The 23,972-nt window shown below is 37.7% G+C and overlaps 1 protein-coding gene and 1 long non-coding RNA gene across 3 annotated transcripts; one reads left to right on the top strand and one right to left on the bottom strand.

Moving 5' to 3' along the window:
* Nucleotides 1–1,895: 1,895 nt before the first annotated feature.
* Nucleotides 1,896–3,375, top strand: LOC127074268 (uncharacterized). 2 transcript variants are annotated; one of them, XR_007785960.1, is made up of 3 exons: nucleotides 1,943–2,146; nucleotides 2,237–2,940; nucleotides 3,043–3,375. It is a non-coding gene; the product is annotated as an uncharacterized LOC127074268 (long non-coding RNA). The 2 variants fall into 2 exon arrangements; XR_007785959.1 differs by lacking the exon at nucleotides 3,043–3,375 and having other exon boundaries at nucleotides 1,896–2,146; nucleotides 2,237–3,017.
* Nucleotides 3,376–3,505: 130 nt separating this feature from the next.
* LOC127074266 (beta-amylase 3, chloroplastic) lies at nucleotides 3,506–5,884 on the bottom strand. The gene is made up of 4 exons (XM_051015572.1): nucleotides 5,241–5,884; nucleotides 4,932–5,142; nucleotides 4,681–4,791; nucleotides 3,506–4,594 (listed from the first exon to the last, which is right to left on the bottom strand). The coding sequence occupies exons 1-4, from the start codon at nucleotides 5,759–5,761 to the stop codon at nucleotides 3,800–3,802; spliced, it is 1,638 nt and encodes a 545-aa protein (XP_050871529.1). The 5' UTR covers nucleotides 5,762–5,884; the 3' UTR covers nucleotides 3,506–3,799.
* Nucleotides 5,885–23,972: the final 18,088 nt, after the last annotated feature.

The following is a 23,972-nucleotide window of genomic DNA, read 5'->3' on the forward strand; positions in this document are numbered from 1 at the left end:
ACAGTTGGAAGTGAATATCATCTGCTACTATACGGTCAAGATACACTCTAAATTGCCCGATCATCTGATTCCCTCTAATTGGGACAAATGCATAAGCACAAGGCATATCCTCAATGTAGGTATCAACATATGGCCTGTCAGATATGTGTGAAAAGTGCTGAAGGATCCATGTCTGAAAAATGGTACATATGAATAATTTGTAATGACGTATGATAAATGTTATGAAAATGGTACATAAATAGTAAATGGTGCAATATATTACTGTCAACAACATGCATGTAGCTGTCATTTGTTTGGTCTACCACATACAACCTTCAACTAATTTAGAGTACAAGTAGACCAAACAAGCGCCCTCCAGTTGTACTCATGAATCTGCTCAAAGCCAATTAAGTATCTGAGGTAAACCACATCCACATAATATGCATTTTTGTCCATAAATATGGATGTGCCAACCATGTACGACAAGTATGCACAACGCATATGCTTTATGCTGCAAAACCTGCTCATCATCACCATCGATCTGCTCTGTCGCTATCAACTTCTATGCATACAACCTCTCCAAAAATCCACACCTAGCATGATACCCTGAGTGTCTTCTATCTCCTTTAAGGCATCCCCTGAACCAACTCCCATATATGTCACAATCATCCAGTGCCTCATCTCTAATAATCCTGCCGTGGTCTAATAGTCTTCCATTGATCGGAAGATGCACTAGGCACGAGACTTCTTTAGTGTGATGAACATATCACCATGTGAAAGATGAACAAACGATATCTCAGAGTTCCATCTCTCAACTAATGCTGACAATATACCATGGTTAATAGTAGAAGAACCAATTGTGCATATGTATTGTAACCTAGATAGTCATTTCACATCGTGAAACCACCGCTCCTGCTCTTGAGGCTGATGCAACCTCATAATCTTTTGACCATGATTGGTGCATTTTAAAGAATCACGTTCCTACAAAAAACTAAATCATCGTTCGAAACTTCAAATATTATAACAAATGTGTTTCAAAGAATGAATACAATTGAGTTTTACCTCTTTATCCCACACATGTTAGCAACATGGTCCAGATATAGAGGCAACAATGATAAGTCATACAAGACTCCTCCAAACCCTTCAAGAACGAAATCAACCCGGGGTGTCTTAATTTGGACTGATGTGGTTTCTGGGGTATCAAGAGGCACTGCCTCCTCTAGGAAGACAAATCGGAGATGCATGAACCCAAGAAGTTGATGTCTCAACATCAAACGAACTAGAACCGATCGGTCGTTGCAAAAGTCAAACTCTTTTTCTACGAACTGATGCATGCTGCAACACTTTGTCGAGCCTCAATCTTTCTTGATTATAAGTCATGATGCCTATAATTAAACCATACAAGAATTACAAATTAGTAAAAATTCATTCTAGATGAAACAGAATGAAAATCAAGGAAAACAATGCAGACATACCAAATACAAAAATGCATTTCTAAATTTCTGGAAAATCAAATTCGAAACGAATATGGAAGTGTATTTTTGTATTAACCGTCAATCAGAATGGACAAAAATGGGATAAATGCATGAAAATCCAACATTTTAAAAACGTATTGATCATCTAAACTACCTATGAAACACATTTCTCAATTAAATAACATATATAATCTACCTATTACACAACCTATCAAATACATTGCTCAATTTTTACAAATATTTAAAGAATTGATTTGTTTGATTGATTGGACGTATAGAGTAGAAATTTAAAAATGAGTTGAAAAAGTTTGAGAAAATAAAAAAGAAATAAAGAAAGAGAATAATCTGACACATATTTTGATTAAGAATATGTCTGGATGTATATTTCTACCGAATACACTAATTTATATTTTCATATTAACTTTTGATATAAAATAAAATCCGACTCAATAATAAATAAATTGTGTAATAATTTTGAATTCTCAAAATGAGAACTCATATCCGTAAACTCATATCCGTAAATAAGTTGGGCCTATCAATGTTGAAAGTCCAACATTAAGTCATCGGTATTGGATGAGACGGAGAACATCGATAGAACCGCAAATTCTTCCGTAATAAGAGTGAATGGAGAAGAGGATCACCCTCGTTCAAACCGTTGCCACCGCCGGCGTTTTCTCTGCCATTTCCTTCTGGTAACTACTTCTAACTCCCCTTTCTTCAAATCTCAGTTCGTAGAATTTGCGACAAACCTAATCTGAATTGAATCGTGATTCTGCTTTTAGGTATGGATTCATGTTTGGCAGAGAATCCTCTCGCAAAGAACTCTCTCACCTAATCGAAGATCTCCGTCGTGGTAATCCAACTCCTCCTCCCCATCCTTGAAGCTCTTTGATCAATGAAGTGATTGCACCGTCCAGAGTAGCTTCACTCACCATGTCGCTTCTTGTATTGGTTTCAATTTTGTTAAAAATAATTTCGCTTATCTAGTTCAGTAACGTGTTCAAATTTCCTAGTGTACTTTTTCCCTAACAATTTTGTAAGTAATGTTGATTTTTTGTTATTAACCACTCTTGAAAGCAAAATTAAACGGTGTTGCATGTTCTTATGACTGGGAATCGCTTAGTAGCTGTGTTTTCTTGGAGAGTATTTCAAAATAAGATACCATCCGAAGTTAATTGGGGGAAGTGATGTGTTTTTCAACATGAGCCGATTTAATGTGTCTTTGGATTGGGTGGGTGTATTCACTGCATTTCATAATAAGGGATTGGGAATTTTTACTCAATTCTCAGGTCAACTAGGTTGAGGAAGAAAGTTGATAGACAAAGCAAAGGTGGTTTGGTTTGCATCGACACAAAGGTTGTGGAAGGTGAGAAGGGATTACTTTTTTAAAGTAAAAATGTTAGCTGCTGAGTTGGTGATCAGGGATAGAGGGTGTTCAAGTTCTTTCATGGAAATGACTTAGGAGAAAATGGAAGGGATTTAAATTGTAATGAGTTAATTAATATGTATACTTTGTTTTGGCTTTCTGTTGTGTTTAATGAAGTTTTTGTGCTTAATTGGCCATTTTTGTTGTGACCATTTATATCAGGCCGAGTTGCAGATGTTTTGGAGGGTGCTAAGGATATTTTTTAATTACTTATGGTTGTTAAGGCTATAAAACTAATGGGAATAGTGTTCCTGTCATCACTATATGAAATGAGGTGGAACAAAAATTTGGTGTTATGAAAAATGTTGTGGCAGAGTGGCAGAGTCATTGGAAGTTTATCATGGGTGATTTATCTTGTGTGACATCTATTGTAAATTCTTTATGAATATGTAGAGTTATAATATCAGGTTCAAGAATTGGTACCAGTAGGTGTGATGGTTTCTATGTATTATATTCTTATGGTTCAAATGACAAATTAACTGATTCTTCTGCTTAGACCTTCCTCATGGCATGCTGTTTTGAAAAGAAAAAAAAAAGACAAAACAAAGGGACACAATTTTCTTATCGCATTTTGTTTATCTTAGACAAAAGAAGAATGTTCAAATAAAATGAAGATGCCACTCTCTGAACAATTTGACATGTGTTTCTTTAAACCGATCTTACAGAGTGAGGGAAACATCACATTGCAGATAAAGTTTTTCTCCTTAATAAATAGAGTTATATATGCACCATGAAATAAAATAATATCTTCATGATCTTAGGTTTTGGCATGGCCTAGTCCACTGTTCTATGTATACAAATCATAACTATCTCATTGTCCCTCTTTTTCTATATTGTCTTCCTTTTTCGTATAAAAAACATCTTATGATGGTTCTGAACATACACCAAGACGCCTGAACATACATGCTAATACATGTGTTCACACAACAACAGCCTCAGCCTCTTGTTTGTGCTCTTTAGTTTTCTTGATGTGCCCAACATAAATATCACTTCCGCGTGAATCGGAATCTGGAAGTCTCTGTCTCCTACCGCCTTCCGACATGTTTCTTACAAAATCTACTAGGTGCCGCCAGTTATCACCTTCAAACAACTTTTTACTCATTCTCAAGTATGTAAATGCAGCCAATCCGCTGCCGGAGTCGGACATACTTGTCGACAAAACTTGAGCGTATCCACCTGCATCATATCTCTCTAATGCATTTTCCCCTGCAAGTTCTATTCTAGCCTTTCTTGCCGCCGTCTTTACTTGGTGAACTAACCCTTCTGGTGAGCAGTTAGCATGATCAGGCTGTTCCCTGTCTTTCATTTCCATGCAGGTGAAATTGAGGACAACATCATGGTTTGCAAACATTTTCGCAATCGGAAGATATCCATCGTTATGCCGCGTATTATAGTATCCAGCAGTTAGTTCAGCTGCGTGCGACCTTGATCTGTAATGCCAATGGATCCCAGCTATTTTCCCAGATAGTTTCACACCAGAAGTTTGGAATATTTCTTTGGCTGATACAAGGATGTTCTCGCCGTGTTCCAACAGTTTACCGGAGTACCATCCCAGAAAGAACTGTCCATATTCAGAGTTCCATGTTCCATCTTTTCTGAAAAAACCAGTATCCTCAGGAAACTGTTTGTACTGTCCGGAGTCATGGGGACCGCCTTTTCCCCATTCTTTCTTTCCGATAGCCTCGGCTACTGCTGCCAAGGATGCTTTCATATACTGCATAACAAACAAGCCATTTTAGCCAAAGCATATTTTGAAAATCTGAGTAATTGTTACTAAATTAATGGATTTGTTTTTCATACCTTGTCATAACATTGGAATTCTCCAATTCCAGGAAACTTCCAAGTTCCATTGCTTTCTGGATATGATGGATATCTCAGCTCCCCACATGGACCCATCCCTACTTGTATTTCCTGCAAAGTTATAGGTCTTGTGATATCAGTTTCATATCTCATGCTAATCATGCTAAGTTTTATTAAAGTTCAATGGTATATGTACCCTATATAAGTGTCTATATTGACTAATTTGCAGTTCTAGTTGACGTGTAACATACCGAGATGACACTGCCTAAGTAATCGCCGAATCTGTCACGAAAGCTCCTCATGTAGTCGGCATAAACTTGGAGGGGAGTTCTTCCTCTTAGTACAGGCACTGAATCACAGCCCAATGATATATACTCGGGATTTCTCCTCCCGGATCGGTCCGTGTAAACTATATCAGGGTTCTTGCTGATCTCTTCCATCACCCATGGAGGTAAAGGAACACTGAAAAATTGCAACAAAAAAGAAAATTATTAGTAATGACACTGAATCACAAATCTTTCACAAGTAACATAAAACAATCAATCACTGTGATCTCATACCTGCAGGAATCTCCAACATTTCCTCCACACTGATGAAAAGACATAACAACCTGAATCTTCAAACCATGCATTTGCACCATTTGCACAAGCTCAGCATAAGCTTCCCAGTTATACTTCAAAGGTCCATCTTTTTCAACCAAACCCCACCAAACATCCACCATAACCCCTTCGACTCCAGCACTCTTCAAAGCCATCAAACTAGCATTCATTGCTCTTGGTTTGTTCAAGTTTCCTCCCATTGTTACCGTGTCAAGTGGAAGCATCACAAACACCGGCACTCTCTTTGAATCATCATGGTTACTATGAACAATTGATGGAGCATGCACCTTCTCATATTTCTCATTTATGTTTACTTCCGATTTGAAGGTGTGTGCTACTTGCAATGAACTCTTGGCTTTAAGATCAAAAGATGGTTTAATTTTAGCAAAGGTGAGTGTTGCAGAGACATCCTCGTATGATTTAAGGAATCTGGTTTCTTTCTGAATGATGAAAGAAATTGAAGAACGAAGTGTTAAAGTCATTGTTTTTGAAAATGGATAAAGGATATGTTGGAAAAGGTGAAATGGTGTGTGTTTATTTATAAGAAATGAAACTGAGATTCGGGATTGAAAAGTAGAAAAAGTGCAAGAAATTTGAAGGGACAACACTGGTGGGCTCTGATTGAAACGTAGAAAAAGTGCAAGAAATCAAAACTAGTCTGTTGTGTGTGACTCTTGCTTACGTGTTTCCACCTATTACATTCTTATCTTTGGGAAGGCGTGTGTGGCTTCAAGTTTTTCACCGTACACAAGATTATTGAATTACGGATGAACTAATGAAAAAAAAATATAAATTACATATATTGATTATTCAAAACGATGACCTATGATTTCCTTATTTTCTTTCGATAAAGTTTAACTCAATAAATCTAGGAAACACATCATCCATCCTAAGAAATTTTCAAGATTTAAATATAATACGATTTTATCTTATTTAATATATTTCGATGTGTTAGACTATATATAAAGAAAAATGTGTCAGTAAATTTTTTAACTGATTCATAAGAGGAGAGATCGACAATTAGATTAACTATTCTGATGTAGGGGTGAGTAGGAGGAAAATATGAATGTGTAGACGGTTGGAAATTATAAACAACAATTGCCATGAGTATGTTCCAATATGATAAAGTTGGGTTTTTGAGTTAATGACAATAAATGCATTGCAAATAGTCTCACTTAGAAAGTGAAGCTAACATTAAAAGCATTTATAAGGACATTGAAACATTAAACTCACCAAAGGAGGCAAAGAGGATAAGGCGCCACATGGACATATGTGGTGGTCCTAAGCATTATGCCACATGTCACATCCAAACAACCCCTCGCTGGTGTAGCCACCGGCGACACCGGCTCCGGCTCTGGGACCGGGTCTGAGGGCGTGGGCGTAGAGGCGCTAGTGGCGGTTTGTAGGCGGCACTTAAGCACTTACTCAAAAATCCGCACATCCTCTTAAACATTCCAGACACACTTCCTTGCATTCAAGTTCTTCACCTGTCTTGTGCAGACTCGATCAAAAGGCTGAATTATCCTGGGTATTCTTGCTTTCCGACTCTAAGACATCAAAGAGAGTGCTTGAAATACTTTTAAGGAAAGTGACTTTGTTCACGATTCAATCTGAATCCATTTAATCTTCTCGAAATTTCTAACAGTCTTAAAAGTATTTACACAATGGCTTCCGACGCGGAACCAACTACACCAAATGGCAAGACAACTACACCAGGTGGCAAGACAAGATGACATTTCTACTGACTGCCCTGAAGGTTCATTATGTATTAGATCCTGACTTAACACCAATTCCTGAACCATCAGAAAATGACTTTGAAGAACTCAAGAAGGAACGCAAGAAACGTAAGGAGGATGAACTGCTATGTCGTGGACATATTCTGAATACACTGTCTGATCGTCTTTACGACCTCTATACGGATAATCCGTTTGCAGGAGAAATCTGGAAAGCACTTGAATTCAAGTTCAAGGCCGAAGAGGAAGGTACAAAGAAGTTTTTAATTTCTAAATATTTTGATTTTAAATTTATAGACTACAAGCCCATTCTTCCCAAAGTGCATGAGTTGCAAGTCCTCGTGAATAAAATAAAAGCGGTGAAAATATACATCCCTGAGACCTTTCAAGTCAGTGCAATCATTGCAAAACTGTCACCTTCGTGGAAAGGCTACAGAAAGAAATTGTTGCACAATTCTGAGGACTTCTCTTTGGAGAAAATCCAGAAACATCTTCGAATCGATGAGGAATCGAAGAAGAGGGAGAAATCAGAATCTACGGGTCTTTCTAAAGCCAATGTCGTGACCACCAAAGGAAAGAAGAAACATGACGGCGTAAAGAGTCATCTTAGACCAAAAAAGGAACATAACAAGTTCAAGAATTCTGGCGGTCATAAGGTTCCGAAAAGCGGATGTTTTGTTTGTGGAAAACCTGGACACTATGCTAGAGATTGCAGGCACAACAAGTCAAAAAATGAGATCAATGTAGTACATGCAAATGATGACATAAGTGCTACAGTGAGCGAAATTATGGTAATCAAAGGTAAAGTTCAAGGTTGGTGGCATGATACATGCGCTACGGTGCATGTCTCATATGACAAGGCTGCTTTCATAACCTATTCAAAGACAAATGATGGACAAGATGTGCAGATGGGAAATGAAGTACGTTCTAAAGTTGTTGGAACCGAATCGGTCGAACTCAACTTCACTTCAGGAAAGAAAGCCACTCTCGTCAATGTACTTCATGTCCCTAACATGAATAGGAATCTTGTTAGTGGGGATTTATTGGGAAAACCGGGCATTAAATTTGTTTATAAATCGGGCAAACTTATTTTGACCTACAATGGTGTCTTTGTTGGAAAAGGATATTCCGCTGAGGGAATGATCAAACTATGTACTACCGACAATATTATTAATGAAATTTCTACTTCCGCTTACATGCTTGAATCTATTTCAATATGGCATACTAGACTAGCACATTCCGACATTAGTTCTATAAAGAGACTAATTAAATATGGATTGATTTCATATAATATAAATGATTTCAAAAAATGTGAATTATGTGTCAAATCAAAGATGATTAAGAAACCTTTCAAAAGTGTTGAAAGGAATACAAATCTACTTGATCTTGGACACTCAGATTTGTGAGAATTTAATGGCATGCTAACCCGTGGGGGAAATAGATATTTTATTACATTCATCGACGATTCTTCTAGATACACACATGTATATCTCTTAAAGCATAAAGATGATGCTTTTAATGCCTTTAAGATTTATAAAGCAGAAGTAGAAAATTAATTAAGTAGAAGTATCAAAGTCCTTAGGAGTGATAGGGACGGTGAATACTTTTCTACTGAATTTGATGCATTTTGTGAAGAACATGACATAATACATGAATGTTCGGCACCTCGTACACCACAACAAAATGGCATGGCCGAAAGAAAGAATCGAACATATCAAGAGATGATGAATGCCATGTTGATGCATTCTGAACTACCCCTCAATTTATGGGGTGAGGCCTTATTATCCGCTTGCCATATAATCAATAGAATTCCCTTAAAGAAAACCAATATTTCTCCATATGAGGCATGAAAAGTAAGAGCACAAAATATCGGTTACTTTAAAGTGTGAGGGTGTGTGGCTTACTATAAAAACATGTATCCTAAAAGAACCAAGTTGGGTCCTCGAGGGATAAGATATGCTTTTGTAGGATATGCAAAAAATAGTAAAGCATATAGACTCTTAAATCTAGAGACTAATGTAATTATAGAATCCCAGGATGTAGAATTCTTTGAAAATCTTATCACCAAGGATAAAGAATCAGAGTCGGCTGCAACTAAAGAATCTTGTGGAAAAAATTCATCTCAGATTGTATAGTTCATCAGATGGATGTTAAAACAACATTCCTAAATGGAGATCTTGATGAAGAAATCTACATGGAACAACCAGAAGGCTACGTGCTTCATGGAAATGAACTAAAGGTGTGCAAGCTTGTCAAATCCTTATATGGCTTAAAACAAGCACCAAAACAATGGCATCAAAAATTTGATTCTGTGATACGTTCAAATGGATTTATTCATAATTCTTGTGACAAGTGTTTATACATAAAAGTGTGCAAAACCAATGTGATATTTCTTTGCCTCTATGTTGATGACATGCTAATAATTAGCAACAATTTAAATGGAATTCTAGAGACAAAGAGGTTTCTAACTTCCACTTTCAAAATGAAAGATCTTGGACTTGTTGACACAATTAAAGGGATCAAAGTTAAGCGAAATAGTGGGGGTTATGAACTTAGTCAAACACACTATATTGAGAAAATGCTTGATAAGTCCAAACACCTAAATTTAAGGAAGTAACCACTCCATTTGATCATGTCGTCAAACTTCAAAAGAACAATGGAAGAGCAGTAGTTCAATTGGAATATGCAAGTGCAATAGGGTGTCTTATGTACTTAATGCAATGTATCAGGCCCGATATATTATTTGCAGTTAGTAAAATGAGTAGATTTACTAGTAATCCAAGTAATGAACACTGGAAGGCAATCATGAGGATTTTTGGCTATCTACTGAAAACCAAAAACCTTGACCTTCATTATGGTAGGTTCCCTGCCATACTAGAAGGATATACTGATTCGAGTTAGATATCTAACGTTGGAGATCATAAATCTACAACTGGATGGATATTTACACTAGCTGGAGGAGCAATTTCTTGGAAGAGCAAGAAACAAACATGTGTTACTCTTTCGACCATGGAATCAGAGTTTGTGGCTCTCGCTTCCGTTGGTCAAGAAGCAGAATGGTTGAGGGATCTTCTGTTGGAAGTTCCATTGGCTAAAGACAATGTTTCAAAGGTGATGATACACTGCGATAGCCAAGCCACTTTAGCAAGAGCATTCAACGACGTGTACAATAGAAAGTCTAGGCACATATGACTTAGACATTCGTTTGTGAGGAAAATGATTAAGGATGGAATCATTTCACTCACCTATATATGAACAAGCTATAATTTGTCTGATCCATTTACTAAGCTACTGACCAGAGACTTAGTAAAAACAACCTCGAGAGGCATGGGATTGAAACTGCTTGAATAAGAGTTCCAATGACGGCGACAACCCAATCTTATGTTAATAGAGAATTAACTTCAAGATTCAATGGGTAACAACAAGTCGTTGATTTGGATGCAAGTCAGGCATTGGGAAATAATGTTGACTATTTTAAATAGAGGGTTAAGGTTTTCAAAACCTCTTAATGAACTCCATAATCGAGGAAAAGTATCTCATGGAAAAGGATACAATATGAACTTCACCTATGTGAATTTTGAGATGTGTCGTCTCAAAGTGAGAGTTGGAGTTTCTCTCATGAAAAATTCATGAAAAAGGATAGCATATGGCAATAAATAAGTGCTAAGCGAGATATGTAGAGGAAGAACCTTTAAAGAGTGTGTGTAAGGTAACACCGGTCTAATCATATGGGTTAATGGTTTAAAAGCATTGCTACCTAATATTCCGATTAAACTTTGTGTTATCCTCACTAAGGTTAAGTTTTAAATCGAAAGATACCTGACTGTATTAACACTCTTTATATCTCATTTTCTAGAATTAGTTTTGTCAGTATTAGAACAAGTGGGAGATTGTTGGAATTTATAAACAACAATTACCATGAGTATGTTCCAATATGACAAAATTGAGCTTTTGAGTTAATGACAATAAATGCATTGCAAATAGTCCCACATAGAAAGTAAAGCTAATATTAAAAGCATTTATAAAGACGTTGAAACATTAAAAATCACCAAAGGAGTCAAAGATGATAATGTGCCACATGGACATATGTGGTGGTCCCAAGCATTATGCCACATGTCACATCCAAACAACCCCTCGCCGGTGGCACGACGCATCAGAGCAATCGGGCTATTCGCGGCGTTAATGAGGCGGCGCTCCGGTGTCCGGTCTTCGACCGACATGCTGCAAATTAATCCTAAGTATTGCTCCGGGATTTTGGTCGTTGCTTAAGTTTGAATTTCGAATTCAAAATATACAACACTTCATGAAGTGGTGCATTGTATCATCATAGGTGAACCATTGCAACATATGCTGAAAAGGTGTTGTTTCATCAAGAGATGCAAACATGCATGACCTATAAATACATGATTCTGAATTCGAAAATCATTCACTCAAAAATTTGCACATCCTCTTAAACATTTCAGACGCACTTCTTTGCATTCGAGTTCTTCATCTGTCTTGTGCAGACTTGATCAAAAGGCTGAACACACTTCTTTGCATTCGAGTTCTTCACCTGTCTTGTGCAGACTATGTAACACCCCAAAATACTTAACATATAATCAGAGTAAATAAGCACGCATATAAACAAAAGGGCGTCACATCGACGTTTTCAAAAACTAGAAGCTTTCAAAAACCAACATCATTCATCATCAATATACAATACACCTGGTCATTTCAAATAACACATTTCAGTTATCATGAATATTCAAGAATATGCGTTCGCAGTGGAAAATAATGAATACTCATGCATTTCATACAATGATCCATGTCCCATACCATGATCACCTCTCAATAATCACCTCAAGATAAAATAAAACAAGTAATAACATAATGCATATCCAAATAAGATATGAGTTCAATACTACTAATCTACTCAGTGTTACATGACCAGAGCATTGACTCACTACCTAGTCTCCAAACTAGAATACGGAAGTTCTCCGGCTAAATCTCGAATGAGCTACCTTCCACTTACTTCAGCAATACTACTCCTGAGTATCTGCGTGATACCCATGTAAAGGTAACATTCAAACAGAAAGGGTGAGAATTCAAATCATTATGAAGAAGTATAATAAGGCACAATGATTAAATCAACAATTAAAGGAATTCATCACACTTCATATAACCATGTAAGTAATACTAACCAATATTTATTTCACATGTTTCAAACATCCATCAAACTCAAGAAGTATAATATTCAAACCCAATATTATATTCACAAATATACACACAACTACAACTAGCACATAATCACATATTTTGCCAAATTATGTATCCAAACATCACCAAATTCAATTACTAAATCTCATACACACCTCACAATCACATGAATGCAAACATTCAATTATCACACGACTCTAATGTGACTCAATGCAAGACATGTGACTCTATGCATGTGGTACCACAATGTGAACCCAACGTTTCACCGCTTTCCGATTCAATATCTAGAATCCAAGCCACGCTTCCGATCCGGACAAGATCAAAACCACTACCACGCCTATTTCCAATTAAGGATCAACGTGTGCTACGTCTATTACCAATTAAGGATCACTGTCCACTACCACGCCTATTTCCAATTAAGGGTCAACGCGTGCTACGTCTATTTCCAATTAAGGATCACCGTCCACTACCACGCCTATTTCCAATTAAGGATCAACGTGTGCTACGTCTATTTCCAATTAAGGGTCACCGTCCACTACCACGCCTATTTCCAATTAAGGATCAACGTGTGCTACGTCTATTTCCAATTAAGGATCACCGTCCACTACCACGCCTATTTCCAATTAAGGATCAACGTGTGCTACGTCTATTTCCAATTAAGGATCACCCTCTACTACTACGCCTATTTCCAATTAAGGATCAACGTATGCTACGCCTATTTCCATTCAAGGATCAACGTCTAATACCATGTGAACCCACAGTTTCACCGCTTCCACTATGAAGCCGACCATGCCATGAATGAATGTACAAATACCAACACATATGCAATTAAGATCATCTCTACCATCTTAACATTCCACATATCACCACAATTCAACTCTATGAATTATCCACCAATGGTACATATACACATTCATAACAATTAGACCATTCACATAATATGCAATTAAGATCATCTCTACTATCTTAACATTCCACATATAACCATAATTCAACTCTATGAATTATCCACCAATGATACATATACACATTCATAACAATTACACCATTCACATAATATGCAATCAAGATCATCTCTACTATCTTAACATTCCACATATAACCATAATTCAACTATATGAATTATCCACCAATAGTACATATACACATTCATCACAATCCACTATTCACATATATATACTAATTATCAAATACACACACCTAGATTTCATTCCAAATTGAATACAACTTTTAAAATCTCAATTTTTCATTTTTCAACAGTGGTAACCGGTTAACGCTCGGTGAGTAACCGGTTACTGTAAAACAGAATTAACAGATTTTTGAGCAAGTAACCGGTTAACGCTCGGTGAGTAACCGGTTACTGTAAAACAGAATAAACAGATTTTTAAGCAAGTAACCAGTTAACGCTCGGTGAGTAACCGGTTACTGTAAAATAGAATTAACAGATTTTTAAGCAAGTAACCGGTTAACGCTCGGTGAGTAACCGGTTACTGTAAAACAGAATCATATTTTTTTTGCGTTTTTCATCGTTGGAGGACTTTCGGACCTCCGATTTCGATTCCGTAAAAAGCCAAACGTTCCGAAAATTATAACTCATACAATACCCTAATTATATAACGTTAATTTTCAGTTTTAACACAATTAAATCACCACAATCAAGGGTACTCATCAAACCTAACAATTCTAAACAACCATACAAAATTAGGGATTTTAACCTAAACATGCTTCTACCCATTGACCTAATCATACTAACCCATAATAACAAGGATTCCCCCCTTACCTCTTCAATTTTCTGGAAACCCTAGTTTCTCCTTACTTTTTCTCTTCTCTTTCTCTATTGCCTTCAAATGATCAAATGAATCCTAATTCTCACTCTCCTCACCTCTTATATACTAGTATTCTATTTGGGCTTAAAGCATGATACCTCTAATTTAATTAATAGGCTCAATAATACCTAGTCTTATAATGTCTCTATTTAATTCAAATAATTAAACCAACTCAATTGCACACCAAGTTAATTAATTCAATTATTCATTATATCTCATATCAACTAAATAATTAATTAACACACCAAGTTAATTAATATAATCAATTATTACTACATAACAACCAATTAATTAATTAACACTCCAAATAAATAAAATAAAATATAGTAATAATAATATAAGAAATAATTACTAAAATTGGGTTGTTACAACTCTCCCCCACTTAAAAGATTTTCGGCCTCGAAAATACCTCAAACGAACAACTCCGGATACGATTCCTTCATCTTATCCTCGAGTTCCCAAGTAATATTGGCATTGGCGACTCCGCCCCATATCACTTTCACTAAAGCAATCTCCTTACCACGAAGCTTCTTCACTTCTCGATCTTCAATTCGCATAGGTGATGTATCGATCGTCAAATTATCCCTCACTTGAACATCATCTAATGGAACAACATGCGATGGATCCGCAATGTACCTCCTCAATTGAGACACATGGAACACATCATGAAGATTAGAAAGTGACGGTGGTAATGCAATCCGATATGCCACTTCACCTACCCTCTCGGAAATTTGATAAGGACCAATGGAACGCGGCGTCAACTTACGCGACTTCAAAGCTCTACCAACACCCATTATTGGCGTAACTCGAAGAAACACATGCTCATCTTTCTCAAACTCAAGAGCCTTCCTCCTCTTATCATGATAACTCTTTTGACGACTCTGAGAAGCCTTCATCTTCTCCTGAATCATCTTAATCTTATCCGTAGTCTCTTGAATCAACTCGGGTCCAACCACAACACTCTCTCCCGATTCGTACCAACACAAAGGAGTTCTACACCTTCTACCATAAAGAGCCTCAAAAGGTGCCATTCCAATACTCGAATGGAAACTGTTGTTATACGTAAACTCGATCAAAGGCAAGAAACTATCCCAATTTCCTCCTTATTCCAAAACACACGACCTCAAAAGATCTTTAAGTGATTGAATAGTCCTCTCTGTTTGACCATCAGTTTGCGGATGATATGCCGAACTCAAACGCAACTTCGTGCCCAAAGCACTTTGCAAACCTTCCCAAAATCTCGAAGTGAACCTCAGATCTCTATCCAAAACAATGCTCGACGGAATACCATGCAAACACACAATCCTTTCGATGTACAACTTAGCAAGTCCCTTCATCGAATAATCCATCCTCATCGGAATAAAATAAGCACACTTCGTCAACCTGTCCACAACGACCCAAATCGCCTCACAATTACTCAATGTTCTCGGCAAACCCGAAATAAAATCCATAGAGATACTATCCCACTTCCACTCGGGAATAGATAACGGTTGCATCAAACCAGACGACTTTTGATGTTCAATCTTTGACTTTTGATAAGTCAAACAGGAATACACAAATTCCGCTACATCCTTCTTCATACCTTGCCACCAAAACATTTTCCTCAAGTCTTGATACATTTTAGTAGCACCAGGATGAATACTCAGACCACTTCTATGCCCTTCCTCAAGAATCCTCTTTCTCAAATCTGCAACATCCGGAACACAAGCTCGATCACGACACCTCATGATACCATTCTCATCAATCCGAAAGTCACCACCCTTGCCTTGATTAATCAATGTCATAACATCGAATAATTTCAAATCTGACTTCTGACCTTCTCTAATCTCGTCAAGAATGCCACACGTAAGCTTCAACATACCAAGCTTAACACACGAAGGCGTCGCTTCACAAACCAAACTCAAATCTCTAAATTGCTCTAACAATTCAAACTCTCGAATCATCAACATAGACACGTGCAATGACTTCCTACTCAATGAATCGGCTACAACATTCGCCTTTCCAGGATGATAATTCAAACCAAAATCATAATCTTTCAAGAATTCCAACCATCTCCTTTGCCTCATATTCAATTCTTTCTGATCGAACAAGTACTTCAAACTCTTGTGATCACTAAACACATCAAATCGCGATCCAAACAAGTAATGTATCCAAAGCTTCAACACAAACACAACGACGGCCAACTCTAAATCATGCGTCGGATAATTCCTCTCATGAACTTTAAGTTGCCTTGAAGCATAAGCTACCACTTGCCCTTTTTGCATCAGAACACCTCCCAAACCCAACAAAGAAGCATCATAATACACAACGAAAGTTTCTAACGGGTCCGGTAAAATCAAAATAGGAGCCATAGTCAATCTTCTCTTAAGCTCTTGAAAATTCGCTTCACACTGCGAAGTCCAAATGAAAGCTTAACCTTTCCTAGTCAACTGTGTCAAGGGTAACGACAACTTAGAAAATCCTTCAATGAACTTCCTATAATAACCAGCCAAACCAAGGAAACTTCTAATCTCAGCAGCAGACTTAGGCGCTTCCCACTGAGATACAACTTCAATCTTCGTAGGATCCACAGAAATACCACCACTCGAAATCACATGTCCAAGAAAACTTACTTCACTCAACCAAAACTCACATTTAGAGAGTTTAGCAAACAACTTCCTCTCTTTCAACACCGATAACACAACCTTCAAATGCTCGGCATGATCCTCTTTACTCTTGGAATAAATCAATATATCATCGATGAACACAATAACAAACTTATCCAGATAATCATGAAAAATTCTATTCATATACTCCATAAATACACCAGGTGCATTAGTCACACCAAAAGGCATCACGGAGTACTCGTAGTGACCATACCTTGTCCGAAAGGCAGTCTTTTGAATATCCTCAGCCTTTACACGAATCTGATGATACCCAGACCTCAAATCAATCTTGCTAAACACACAAGCTCCAACCAACTGATCCATCAGATCGTCAATCCTCGGAAGTGGATACTTGTTCTTAATCGTCACTTTGTTCAGTTGTCTATAGTCAACACATAATCTCATAGAACCTTCTTTCTTCTTAACCAACAGAACAGGTGCGCCCCACGGCGACACACTAGGACGAATAAACCTCTTCTCGAGCAATTCTTCAAGTTGACTTTTCAACTCTTTCAACTCAGAAGCAGACATTCTATAGGGAGCCATCGATACAGGACTAGTTCCAGGAACTAAATCAATCGAAACTCAACCTCACGTTCCGGCGATAAATCACTTATATCTTTCGGAAATACCTCCGCAAACTCACAGACTATTGGAAATTCTTCAATCGTCCTCTTCTCACGAATATCCAAAGTTGCCAACAACATAAACAACTCGGCACCATCTTGCACCGATTCATCAACTTGCTTAGCAGACACAAACCAATCTTCCTTAGCACCAACCTTAGGAAAAATAACCGTCTTCTTGAAACAGTTGATATACACCCGATTAACTTCTAACCAACACCATCCTCGAATCCGACCTCTCTTCGGGTTCAGGAAAATCACAACATTATCAAAATAGGTTAACTAGCCAACACTGCACACTTGCATCCAACAACATAATGTCCAAGCTCGATACAATTGGAACATCCAAGATAAGCAGACGCTTCTCCCTCACTTATTTCATTCCCAACCTGCAAATGGAAAATAAAACAAGCATCGATAGTGTTCTCACACACATGTCGCATACTAGGGGACAAACATAACTAAACAACCTGGCCGGACGGACCGACCTGCTCTGATACCACTAATGTATCGGACAAATAGTATCGATCGTGTCAGATACACGAATCAAATACAACGGGATGGAAAACCCTAACGACTATTGACCAACTGGTCAACCAGGCTCTGATACCACTTATGTAACACCCCTTTTTCTACCCCAAAATACTTAACATATAATCAAAGTAAATAAGCACGCATATAAACAAAAGGGCGTCACATCGACATTTTCAAAAACTAGAAGCTTTCAAAAACCAACATCATTCATCATCAATATACAATACACCTGGTCATTTCAAATAACACATTTCAGTTATCATGAATATTCAAGAATATGCGTTCGCAGCGGAAAATAATGAATACTCATGCATTTCATACAATGATCCATGTCCCATACCATGATCACCTCTCAATAATCACCTCAAGATAAAACAAAACAAGTAATAACATAATGCATATCCAAATAAGATATGAGTTCAATACTACTAATCTACTCAGTGTTACATGACCAGAGCATTGACTCACTACCTAGTCTCCAAACTAGAATACGGAAGTTCTCCGGCTAAATCTCGAATGAGCTACCTTCCACTTACTTCAGCAATACTACTCCTGAGTATCTGCGTGATACCCATGTAAAGGTAACATTCAAACAGAAAGGGTGAGAATTCAAATCATTATGAAGAAGTATAATAAGGCACAATGATTAAATCAACAATTAAAGGAATTCATCACACTTTATATAACCATGTAAATAATACTAACCAATATTTATTTCACATGTTTCAAACATCCATCAAACTCAAGAAGTATAATATTTAAACCCAATATTATATTCACAAATATACACACAACTACAACTAGCACATAATCACATATTTTGCCAAATTATGTATCCAAACATCACCAAATTCAATTACTAAATCTCATACACACCTCACAATCACATCAATGCAAACATTAAATTATCACACGACTCTAATATGACTCAATGCAAGACATGTGACTCTATGCATGTGGTACCGTAATGTGAACCCAACGTTTCACCGCTTTCCGATTCAATATCTAGAATCCAAGCCATGCTTCCGATCCGGACAAGATCAAAGCCACTACCACGCCTATTTCCAATTAAGGATCAACGTGTGCTACGTCTATTTCCAATTAAGGATCACCGTCCACTACCACGCCTATTTCCAATTAAGGATCAACGTGTGCTACGTCTATTTCCAATTAAGGATCACCGTCCACTACCACGCCTATTTCCAATTAAGGATTAACGTGTGCTACGTCTATTTCCAATTAAGGATCACCGTCCACTACCACGCCTATTTCCAATTAAGGATCAACGTGTGCTACGTCTATTTCCAATTAAGGATTACCGTCCACTACCACGCCTATTTCCAATTAAAGATCAACGTGTGCTACGTCTATTTCCAATTAAGGATCACCGTCTTCTACTACGCTTATTTCCAATTAAGGATCAACATATGCTACGCCTATTTCCATTCAAGGATCAACATCTAATACCATGTGAACCCACAGTTTCACCGCTTCCACTATGAAGCCGACCATGCCATGAATGAATGTACAAAGTGAAGGAGAATTGCCATCCAAGGCGCAGCGGAATTTAAAAATTTCTCCATTTAGTGATCCTTACGAATGGGCATGATCAGTGATAGAATCGTTACCTCTTGTGGCGATTCAAACCTATGGTGCAGATCTCTTGTAACGATCAAAACCTTGGATACAAATCCACGGGGCGATCACGAATGTTGAACGATGACAACGTCTCTACTCAGTCCACACGAACAAATTCCTTCAATCGCAGTGCTAGCTGTTATGAATGAAGGCTTTGAGTGAGAGAAAGAGAGATACGAAATTCCAACTCTTCAGTTGTGTTGTATTCCCATACAATGCTTATGCACAAGAGTTCTATTTATAGAACCACTTGTGTGGGCTTCAAGCCAAAAAGCCCATTTAAGTGCATTTTGCCCATATCTCATAATATGCCAAAATCACTTAAGTATTTGGTACCTTACCATATTTCGTATTCTACTTAAGGGCACCATACATTACGGTATTCCTTAACTACTCTATCTCTCATCAATCCGTCCTTTGTGTGTGACCCTGTAAGTTTTCGCGACGTTGGCAATTATATTAAATCACGCATTTAATATAATAAACAGTGAGCGGTATCTAGCAACACATCACTGCTACCCAAGACACGAAAATGTCATGTGATATGACAAAACCTCCTGTGATAATAATTATGTGTATAATTACCCCTTTGCCCTTATGTCTATATTGAACACAAGGTATAGACCGTGTCACCCTTGTCCAGTTCAATATTGGGCCCATAGACATTTATCCTGTTATGCAGGATGCGCAAATTCCATCTAGGACACTCATGTCCCTCAGCATGCTTTGTGGAGTACCCATCAACTGTCTTTATGGTTATCCAGTTACGGACAATGTTAGATCAGCAATAACGCACTCGACTCTACATCTATGATCCATAGTGGTTTCAGGTCGAAGAGTGGTATACACTATTATCACCATGAGAATAACTTATGACACTTTGCATAACTTTCTATATAGTATTCTCATAGCGGGTCAATCCGGTATAAATATTACTCCTAATATTCATACCTATGTTTAAGACTTGATAACTCTTTATCCATGATCCATGAGATGTAATCATCCGTCTACAAACATAATAGTCTTAATGCTTTAATGTTATCCCACTTCACACTAAAGCTCGACTACGGATACTTTAAGAATAATGTTCTTATGTTTAATGTGCTCTCATGATTAAGTCACACTTAATACATTAAACGGACTATCTATTCCAGGGACTTTATTAATCAACCATAATAAAGAAAATGCCTTTTATTATTAATAAATAATTCGATACAAGTACCAAAAGTATTGGTCTCTAGGGCTTACACCAACAATCTCCCTATAGCACTAGAGCCAATTAGGCATACCCCTTATGCCCATTGATCTAGTATGGCCATCATGCTTCTGCTGCGCAAGAGGCTTTGTTAGTGGGTCAGCAATATTGTCAAGTGTAGGTACTCTACATATTTTCACATCTCCTCTATCTATTATATCTAGAATGAGATGATAACGCCTAAGTATGTGTTTGGATCGTTGGTGAGATCTAGGCTCCTTAGCTTGTGCGATAGGACCATTGTTATCACAATAGAGACCAATGGGATCCACAACGCTAGGGACTATGCTAAGTTCACTAATAAACTTCCTGATCCAAACAACTTCCTTTGTTGCACTTGAGGCAGCAATATACTCGGCCTCCGTTGTAGAATCAGCAACTGTATCTTGCTTTGAACTTTTCATGCTCACAGCGCCACCATTTAAGCAAAATACATAACCATTGGAATCATCCATATTAAAGCGTCTCAGCACTTTGTCTATGTACCCTGACTTAGGCCAAGCATTTTGTGATCTATCTCTATAGATTCTGATTCCTAATATATAGGATGCTTCACCTAGGTCCTTCATAGAAAAGCATTTCCCCAACCAAGGCTTTACTCGTTGCAAGGTAGGGACATCGTTTCCAATGAGTAATATGTCATCTACATATAACATCAGGAAAACGATCATGCTCCCACTAACCTTCTTGTAGACACAAGGCTCATCTTTGTTTTTGATGAATCCATGAGTAATACATCACCTTGATCAGATATCCATATATCTCAGGTAGGTGACGTATCCTGCCTGACCTACGCTGGTCTTGTTCTACTTGAGCAAGTTACTCTTACACAACTACTTGTGTTTCCTGCTCTAATTCCTCCATAGGTGTATCGATGCTTTGTGATTCTTGAATTTCTTCAAGCTCTACTTTCCTCCCACTGATTCCTTTGGAAATAAAATCCCTTTCCAGGAAAACTCCAGTTCGAGCGACAAACACTTTTCCCTCTGAAGGATTGTAGAGGTAATACCCTTTTGTTTCTTTAGAATACCCCACAAATAAGCATTTGTCAGATTTGGGCTCAAGCTTAGTTGAAATTTGTCGTTTCACATAAACTTCGCAACCCCAAATCTTCATGTAAGACATATGTGGTTTCTTACCACTCCATATCTCATATGGTGTCTTTTCAACCTTTTGGATGGAACATGGTTAAGTGTGTAAGCTAATATCAATAGTGTATGTCCTCAAAAGGAGTTTGGAAGATTGGTGTGACTCATCATGGATCGTACCATGTCTAACAGGGTTCGATTTCTTCTCTCAGATACACCATTCCTTTAGGGTGTTCTAGGAGGAGTGAGTTGGGATAGGATCCCACACTCTTTCAGATGGTCATCAAACTCTACGCTTAAATACTCACCACCTCGATCTGATCGAAGAGTTTTAATATTCTTACCTAGTTGGTTTTGTACTTCATTCTTGAATTCCTTGAACTTTTCAAAGGACTCTGATTTGTGTTTCATTAAATACACATAACCATATCTACTGAAATCATCAGTAAATGTGATGAAGTACTGAAAACCTCCTTTGGCTGGCATGTTCAGTGGTCCACATACATTAGTATGTGTGAGGGCCAAAAGATCATTAGCTCTTTCACCTTTTTCTTGTGAATGGAGACTTTGTCATCTTTCCAATTAAACAAGATCTGCATGTCTCATATGATTCATAATCAAAAGAGTCCAAGAGTCCATCTTTATGGAGTTTGGAAATGTGTTTCTCATTTATGTGGCCTAATCGACAATGCCAAAGGTAAGTTGGATTTAACTCATTAGGTTTCATCCTTTTCGTATTAATGTTATAAACTGGCATTTCAAGATCAAGGACATATAATCCATTGTTCATTTGAGCAGTAGCATAGAATATATCATTCAAATAAATTGAACAACAATTGTTCTTTATTATGAATGAAAAACCGAACTTGTCCAAACAAGAAACGGAAATAATATTCCTGCTAATTGCTGGTACATAATAACAGTTCTCTAACTGAATTATTAAACCACGAGGTAAAGTCAATTCATAAGTTCCTACGGCTAAGGCAACAACCTTTGCTCCATTGCCAACTCGTAGGTCAACTTCACCTTTTGCCAAATCTCTACTTCTTTTCAGCCCCTGCACATTTGTATAAATGTGAGAACCGCATCCAGTATCTAATACCCATGATGCAGAAGTAGATAAATTAATTTCAATAACAAAAACACCTGAAGTTGAAGTCTCTACTCCATTCTTCTTATCTTCCAGGTACTTTGGGCAGTTCCTCTTCCAATGTCCGGTCTTACCGCAATGGAAGCAGGTGCCTTCTTTTGCTATGCCTCCACTAGGCTTTAAAGTAGCAACAGTGGGTTTGGGTTTGGCAACTTCCTTGCCTTTCCCTTTATCACCCTGCTTAGTGGGCCTTTTGTTCTGTCTCTTTCCATTTCCAATCATCAGAATGGACTTCCCTTTTGACTTCAGATTCTGCTCGGCAGTTCTTAACATGGCGAGCATTTCAGGAAGAGATTTGTCCATATCAATCATATTGAAATTTAGGACAAATTGACTGAACCCATCTGGCAACGATTGCAAGATCAAATCAGTCGCAAGTTCCTTTCCGAGGGGAAAACCCAATCTCTCAAGGTTTTCCACATACCCAATCATCTTAAGCACATGGGGACCTATAGGGGCTCCCTCAGCTAACTTGCCTTGAAAAAGGGCTTTTTGAAACTTCAAACCTCTCATGCCTTGCTTTCTCTTGATAGAGCATTTTCAGGAGTTCGATCATATCGAACGCTGACATGTTCTCATGTTGCTTTTGCAATTCTGAGTTCATGGTAGCTAGCATGAGACAAGCCGTTTCATTGGCATCATCGACATGCTTCTTATAAGCATCTCTTTCTGCCTTAGGTGCAGAACTAGGAGGTTCCTCTTCAGGAACAGGTGTCTCCAAGACATACAACTTTTTATCATGTTTGAGGACAATCCTCAGGTTTCGGTGCCAATCCAGAAAATTTGTCCCAGACAATTTTTCCTTATCAAGGATTGATCGCAAGATGTTGTTAGAGGTGTTTGCTGTCATGGTAATCTACACAAGGATTAATGAAAATATAAGTATCATTGACATATTTAATTAGGCCTTTAATTAAATATGCTCCCACTATTTTACTCAAAACAAATGACCCTCATCATCTGATTCGGAAAATCCCGTTGGAAGATTTTCTAGTGGGTCGA

The sequence above is a fragment of the Lathyrus oleraceus genome, chromosome 4, assembly GCF_024323335.1.
Source record: "Lathyrus oleraceus cultivar Zhongwan6 chromosome 4, CAAS_Psat_ZW6_1.0, whole genome shotgun sequence".
In the NCBI taxonomy this organism is placed as follows: domain Eukaryota; kingdom Viridiplantae; phylum Streptophyta; class Magnoliopsida; order Fabales; family Fabaceae; genus Lathyrus; species Lathyrus oleraceus.